The sequence below is a fragment of the Pteropus alecto genome, unplaced genomic scaffold (genome assembly GCF_000325575.1).
Source record: "Pteropus alecto unplaced genomic scaffold, ASM32557v1 scaffold3, whole genome shotgun sequence".
Classification (NCBI taxonomy): domain Eukaryota; kingdom Metazoa; phylum Chordata; class Mammalia; order Chiroptera; family Pteropodidae; genus Pteropus; species Pteropus alecto.
In genome coordinates this window covers 51,150,855-51,158,504 of record NW_006442484.1, presented here as the reverse complement: position 1 = coordinate 51,158,504, position 7,650 = coordinate 51,150,855, and the positions used below count along the sequence as shown (strand labels likewise).

At 31.0% G+C, this 7,650-nt stretch overlaps 1 protein-coding gene across 1 annotated transcript in view; it reads left to right on the top strand.

Moving 5' to 3' along the window:
• NCKAP1 (NCK associated protein 1) overlaps positions 1 to 7,650 on the top strand; it is an 89,067-nt gene that overhangs the window by 34,853 nt on the left and 46,564 nt on the right. Inside the window, exons 9-13 of the mRNA XM_006921264.2 lie at positions 648 to 804; positions 3,237 to 3,293; positions 5,476 to 5,572; positions 5,948 to 6,054; positions 6,462 to 6,594. Of these exons, the coding sequence (XP_006921326.1) occupies positions 648 to 804; positions 3,237 to 3,293; positions 5,476 to 5,572; positions 5,948 to 6,054; positions 6,462 to 6,594 (551 nt within the window). The remainder of the gene's footprint in view (positions 1 to 647; positions 805 to 3,236; positions 3,294 to 5,475; positions 5,573 to 5,947; positions 6,055 to 6,461; positions 6,595 to 7,650) is intronic.

Here is a 7,650-nt window from a genome sequence, read left to right as displayed (position 1 = left end):
AGTTTGGGGATTACTGGTCTAGATTATAGCTTGGGGCCAAGAGTTATTGAGGACCCAGGTATTTGGAATGCAATTATAAAACAATTTTTCCAAGAATATTGAGGACCCAGGTATTTGGAATGCAATTATAAAACAATTTTTCCTTATGTTCTTTTAAGGCTTTATTCTTGCTCTGTTGGTTGAACTCAGAGGACTCACTGAGAAAGATCTCTTTTTATCTCTGGAGTTTGAGATTACAAAGATTTTCTCTAACTTTCTTGTCTAGTACTAGTCTTCAGTCTTGTTCTCTAACATTTTTATGGCCTAAAATTAAAAAAAATTTTTCTGTCTTTTCACTGGGACCTTGGTAGGGAAAAGAGGTTAATGTGTGGTTTCATAAACCATCCTCCTCATCTTCGGCAGTCTATTTTAAATTATCTTTTGTGATTCTATTACAAATGAATGTGCTTTAATTCATAGTGGATTTTGCAGAATAGAGAAACATACAGTATTTGTCATCTTGTATATATATGAAATTACCTGTCACTTAAAAGCCTCAAATTAGTGATTCTGTTTGTTTCTATAATTTTGAAAAGCTACCCTGTAACTGAAAGAACTTAACTTTTTAATACTTTTATATTTGTACTTACTTTTCTTTTTATTTAAAGTCGGCTTTATTTTGTGCCATGGGATCCTAAATACTGATGCAACAGCACTGAACCTTTGGAAGCTAGCTCTTCAGAGTAGCTCTTGCCTCTCTCTCTTTCGGGACGAAGTTTTCCACATTCACAAAGCTGCAGAAGACTTATTTGTAAACATACGAGGGTATGTTTTCTATTTTCAGTTTCTTTTGTCTTTAGAGAAGGGTAATGAGTGGATTATTTTTATTGAAGTTTTTGGACTAGAGAAGGGTCATATCATGCAATAGGATACAGCCTATACCATTTTCCCAGTAGCAGCAAGTCGTTTTTAACAATCATCCTAATATGGTAGTGTTCATATATTTTACAAGTAACTTCACAGATTAAAATACCTAGTGTTCCTGCCTTTTCAAAACTTGTATTCTAGGAGAAAGAAGATATGTCTTCTTGCAAATCATAATATAGTTTCAGATATAAATATTACTAAAAGCACCATATACATTTTAGAATTTTGATCTTTTTAGAAGTGCTATTTTAGAATACAGTGTATTTGTAAAAGTATATGAATCAATCAAAAATATTTTATTAAATTAGTTGTAATAATTACAGAATTCAGACCACTGCATATAGAATATCATGTTTCCTTTTAATAGAAAGGTATTCCAAGTGACTCAACTATATTCACTTCCAGTAAAGCAAATAATTATCAAAAATTTGTTATTTGAAATTTTGAATGCCTTCATTTCTTTCTACATGAAGTTCTGAAGACAATATATAAAAGCCAAATTGAGCTCAGACTTGGTAGCACGTAAGAAATCTTTTGAAGTTAAGAGAATCTAAAATATCCTGGGATCCTCTGTACCTTAAAGTGTTAAATAATTATGTTGGGCTTATTAGCTTCAGATAGGAATTAAATCTACCTGCATTTATTTCATATCCAATTTAGTAATGTCCTAATGAAACTGAGATAAAATAAAGTGTCTATTAGTTATTAAAAAAGAAAAATAAACTGTTTAACACTAACAATGTAAGCCAGTATGTCTCAGATTTTAGTGCACATAAGAATTACCCTGGGGCGTGAACTAAAATTTAGCTTCCTAGGCATCATCCCAAACCTCCTGTATCTGCTCTCTCGGTGTCTGGGAAAGGTTAAAAGAGTCTGTCCCACTCCCAGTTATTTATTGAGGTAAAATTTATGCACAGAAAAGTGCACAAATTTTAGATGTAAAGCTCAATGACTTTACATGTGAATATGCTAGGTGACTTCTTAGATCAAGACAGAGCAATTCCATTATACCCAGAAAATGGATATTTTGTGCCTCTTCTTTCTGGTCAGTACTACCACCCCTGGTCCCCCTCTCCTCAGCTTCTTTCAAGTGAACAGCTATTCTGATTTCTGTTTCCATAGGTGATTCTGATATTCTCAGGCAGGTAGTTTCATAGTCATAATATGAGAAACAGTACCCTATGTACTTTTCAGCTCTTAATTTGGCTCTTATTTTAGATGGTGGAGTACCTGGAAATATCCTATATTATAGGGGCTTTGTCATTTTCCAGTTGAGATTGAAAATCATGAAACTTGTATGATATCTTAGCATATTGACAACCTCTCTATGGAATCATATTTAAATATATATAAAGGTTTAGAACCAGGTTGTCTATATATGTTGAGCAAGCTTATGTATGGTACAAGTAAGTTTAATGGTACCGTGAAACCAATTGTCTTTTTGTTAGGCTTTTTTATATGATAAATTTACCGTTGTAAGTATTTCTATATTTGAAGTCAAGAAGTTTTTATTTTTTTCTTTATTAGTGAGTGATCAATCTATTTTAAATGTGAATTATAGTAATTACAAGTCAGGCCATAGATATGAAAGCTTATTAATTATAGAGGGGAGTGATTACAGAGTTAGTATATTTTGGACATCTGCTCAAAGAACACATAAATCCTAGAGTATTTAATTTAGAAGGTGGAATTCCTGGTATTAAGTGGGTTTTCCTTAACATTTTAAGAATTTTTAATTTTTGTATCTAGTATTTATGAAATTAACTTTTATTAGCATTTATTTTTCAGATGGCACCTTTAAACTGGTTGTTGGTGTTCTGATTCTTTTAAAGGAGACAAATGCTTTCCTGCTCCCATTTTCTCCACCATAAAGCCCCTGGTCCCTAAACAGTTGCGAGTATTGATCACTAGTATATGCCTTTTCAGAATTTTTCTAATGCTTATGGGATAGCAATATAGGTTGGAAGTTAAAAAGTCAGAATGGCTTTGTTGACACTTTAAATTTTTGGAAATCACTATTAATTATATCAGAAGTATAATTTTAAAGTCTCTATTGGGGCTTAAGGAAGTATATTTAACAAATTAAGAATTTACATTGTGAAGTTTAATTTTATTGTTGGAGTAATATAAGATTTTTCTAGGAGGACTTGACTGGGTACTTAAGGTTCTAGGAAAGGATGTGGGTAGACCTCTTCCTCATGCCTTTTCAGTTTGAGGGCCAGGTTTTCCTGTTAATAATATGTCATTTTTAATTGACTTAGTATTTGACTAACTTATTTAGACTTATTGATAAAATTAAGATTAATATGGTTCTTTTTTTTTGCACATAGCTATAATAAGCGTATTAATGACATAAGAGAATGCAAAGAGGCAGCTGTGTCGCATGCGTAAGTAGTTCTCTTATCTGTGGTAGTTAAATCAGGAATTTTTTAAAGCATTATTTTGTTGAAATGAGTGCAGATTAATAGTGTGCAAAGTGTGGTGGTAGGCAAAGTGAGGTTATATAAGTATCTGGTAACCTTGGAGTTAGTGCAGAAAATTTTAAATATTCTAAAAGTGTTGATAAAAATGCTCTAAGGAAGTACAAAACAAAGAACTTTTATTTTAGGTTATCATTCAGGTCTCTTACTGCCACTCTTCTCCCTTGCCAATACTTTACAAATTGTGATGATTTTTGTACTTCTTCATGAAAATTGACATATTTTCATACTTTTCCAAATAGAGTTTATTTTTCAAAGTTTGTTTTTCAGTTTTTAACATATTTATATTAGTAGACATATAGATAACTTAAAATTAGAAATTAATATATTTTTAAAAATTGAATAATTTTTCAATTTTCTCATGGAATAATTATAAATAATTTGATACTTCATCTTAATTGTTAAGTATATGACATACTTGTGAATATTTTCTCCACTGAGTCTAGGTAATGTAGAGATATCTGATCCATCAGTATTTCTATAAGGCACAAAGAAAATAAGCACCATTGCCATAGATGGAAAATATAAAACCACAGGAAGTTTTAGAATTTAGTTTTAAGCTGTAGAATGGATATTGGGGATTTAAACCATCTTTATTCGTTGCTATCTGTGCTATATGATTTCCTCATGAATTTTTTTTTTTGCACTTAAATGAAGTGATTATATTATTAAAAAATCATTCTCTGGTATAAATAACATACTTAGGAGTGTTAGAATTCCTTTCCTGACTATAGGAATACATATGATTATCACTTCTTCATGGGATGGACCATATTGTAGACAAGTATATGGGATTATAGTTATCTTTTATAAAGATCTTTTAAAAGTAAGGTGTTTTTATTTCTTTTACTTATTACATAAAGTAATCATAAAAATTAATCGGTAGTAATTTCTGTTACTCATTACCATGTTCCAGGCATAGTATAGATACTTCCTCTCAATGTTAAAACACCACAGAAACCTTGTAGTTAACCCTGTGTAGTAAAATAGTCAAAATAACATTTGCCTACTTTTTTCTTCAAAATTACTCAGAAGACTTTATTATTGTCGGATAAAAAGAACTTGTCATTGGAATTAAAATAACACTGTAGAAGTGTACTATACATGAGGCTTATGAAACGTATTATCTGAGGCAGGTGTCATCATCCCTGTTTTGTAGATGAGAGGCTGAAACTTAAGAGAGGTGGAACCTAAGGTCACATAGGCAGAATTGGATTTTACTCTGTCTTCTAAAACTAATCTGTATCAAAGCTAAATATCTGGTATTGTATATTTCTTATACTTGGTTTTTTTGTTTTTTGGTTTTTTTTGGCATATACATCATGTATGTATGTGTGTGTGGCCATTTATTTTTTGCACCTATATAAATTTTAAAACAATTGGAGCAATGTGTATTTTGCATAGTATGAGTTAGAATATTTAGAACGCTATGTGATTTTTCCGCCATGTTAGCATGTCAATTAATTTTTTCTATTTTGCATTTTATTTTTAAAATATCTAGTATATGAATATTTATGATTATCTTTTTCTTTTCTCATCTTAGTTTTTGAACAAGAGTACCAAATAGCTGTCATCCTGATCTCTTTATTGAACATAGCTCTTTAGTCAGTTTTATATATTTAATAGGAATATACTTAAACGAGGCTATGAATATTCAGAAACTTATTGTTGTATTTATTGATTTCTATGTGGAAGTGACAAAAATGTATACAATATGATAGTGATTGCTTTCAAGGATTTCACCGTCCACTTTATAAAATGCTAGGCTATATGGTACTAAAATTGCAGAAATTATTCAGAAATGGAGATCTGGATATTGGGACATGCTTTTTGTAGGATTAGTCTTGAAGTTTGGGTAGGATTTTGATAGGTGAAGAGTAACAATAAACGTGGTTACAAAAGCAGCACAAGAAAGGCAAAGATAAATATAAGATTGGGAAGTCATTTAATGATAAACACATAGAAGATGATATTCATAGAGGCTTCTGCTTTGTAAAAAAGCTTTCGATGTTGACCTTAAAATGATGTTATTTAATTTCCAATAATTTTAGCAGAAACATATAGACTCTAATAGTGTCTTTTCCTTTAGTGGTTCAATGCACAGAGAAAGACGCAAGTTTTTAAGGTCTGCACTGAAAGAATTGGCTACTGTCCTCTCTGATCAGCCTGGCTTGCTAGGTCCCAAGGTAATTGATTTTAATTCTTATTTCATCTACAAGTGTGCCATATTGAACTTTTAAAAATAAGTTTTCTCTCTCTGAAATTTTACTAAAATTTAAGTCAAGGACCGCATAAAAGGATTTTCTATTTAGCTGAGAACAAATAAATATTTGCTGACTTTACACTCATACATCACACCTTCCTCCCCATTTTCCTCACCTCTTATATGTATGCTCTCCCTGATATATACTTCTAAGTTCTCTTTGGTCTTCTCATTTCTGTCTTTTGAACTTGATTTCGTCAGTTCTTGCCAGTGACTTTTCACTTACAGAAAGATTATGAATAGGTTTTGTTTTTAATCTTTGCATGAGAGTAAGCAATTTTTTTTTTTTTTTTATTAGGCACTTTTTGTTTTTATGGCATTATCCTTTGCTCGTGATGAAATTATCTGGCTACTTCGTCATGCAGATAACATGCCAAAGAAGAGTGCAGATGACTTTATAGATAAGTAAGTTAGCAACATTTAAAAAATTATTTCTTGTGTATTTTGATTTATGGGCTATGGAATTTGGGGACTTGAAGTAAAATTATTTTGAAAGACTTTTTTTAGGGCTTTTCATATTTATCATAATACAGGAATATTTGTAATATAGCATTAGATGATATTAATTAGAATGCAAAGTCAACTTGAGTTTAAAATTAGAGCTTTCCTTTCTAGTACTTTTTTGCCTTAGCTCTTTTTTTTTTTTTTTGCTTTCTATGATTTCTTTATTCATATGTAGTAATTTTAAGAAGTAATTGACATCAGATGTTTAACAGTGCTTTTTCTAAGAAAAATATTGTAGTAATAACAAAGGTATTTCACATTTTCCTAGATAACTATTTTTTGAATTTTTTTTTTTATTTTTTAAAAAGGCACATTGCTGAATTAATATTTTACATGGAAGAGCTTAGAGCACATGTCAGGAAATATGGACCCGTAATGCAGAGGTATTATGTGCAGTACCTTTCTGGCTTTGATGCTGTTGTTCTCAATGAGCTTGTGCAGGTAAAAACTATCTCATTCTCCCTTTTGTTCCTTCCCTTTTTTCTACTAATTGATTTGTTTGCTCAACAGGCATTTATAAAATACAATCTTATACCATGTGGTGGAGATACAGATTTAAATAAGTCATGGTCATATTTTGTCAAGGGGGTCATATCTTGACAAAGAGGTCCAGCGGGGAGAAAACATTTAGTTGTAGTCCAGTGTGATAGGCATTATGCTTACGTGTGTACAAAGCTCAAAGTGAACACAATGCAGGGAATGATTCTTTACTTTGCAGATGGAGGTGTACAATAACTAAATTATAGAAGGTCTTGCAAAAGAGGTTGGTCATAAATCAGATTTACTACTTGCAAAGATCACCCTGGCTCAGTGTGGTTGATGAGTTGTCGGATTCCAAGGGAGGAGGTAGAGAGATTAGGAGAAAAATTAGACAGTTGAGAGCTGATGAGAACCAGAACTTGGATAGTGGCTATGGAGATAAGGAAAAGACGATGGAAAAATATAATTGATGACTGAGTATTAGAGGAAAAGTAGGAGATAAATCTTTTTACATAGTGCATTAGAGAATGGCCAGTTAAAAAAAAATCATCTAGATGTCCTAATTTAATTAAATGTCCTAATTTTATTTTCAATTTGGATTTTCCTCTACTGATTTTTAGTCTTAGGGTTTTGTTTTGTTTTTGCTTTCCACAATTTATTTGGTCTTTTTCATCTATTTTTTCCCTAGTAACCGGACTGTAAGGAAAATAGTATTTTATTTTGCTTCATTTTATAAAATCACAGACATCTAAAAACTACTATAAGCTAACATAATATAAAGGAAGAACATCATGAATTCTCTTTATATTAAGACTAATATTATTAAGGCTATATTACGACAACTGGTTTTTCAGAGAAGTAACCAAACTTTGAAGTAACCAAAAAAGTCCTATTTTTTAAAAATCTACCTAAAAATGTAAATAAGAAATGAAAAATGTCATGCAATTATTTACCCTGAATTACATACAGGTTCTAAGTTACTATCCTAAACTAAATCCTAAATTTCTCATTTTGTCC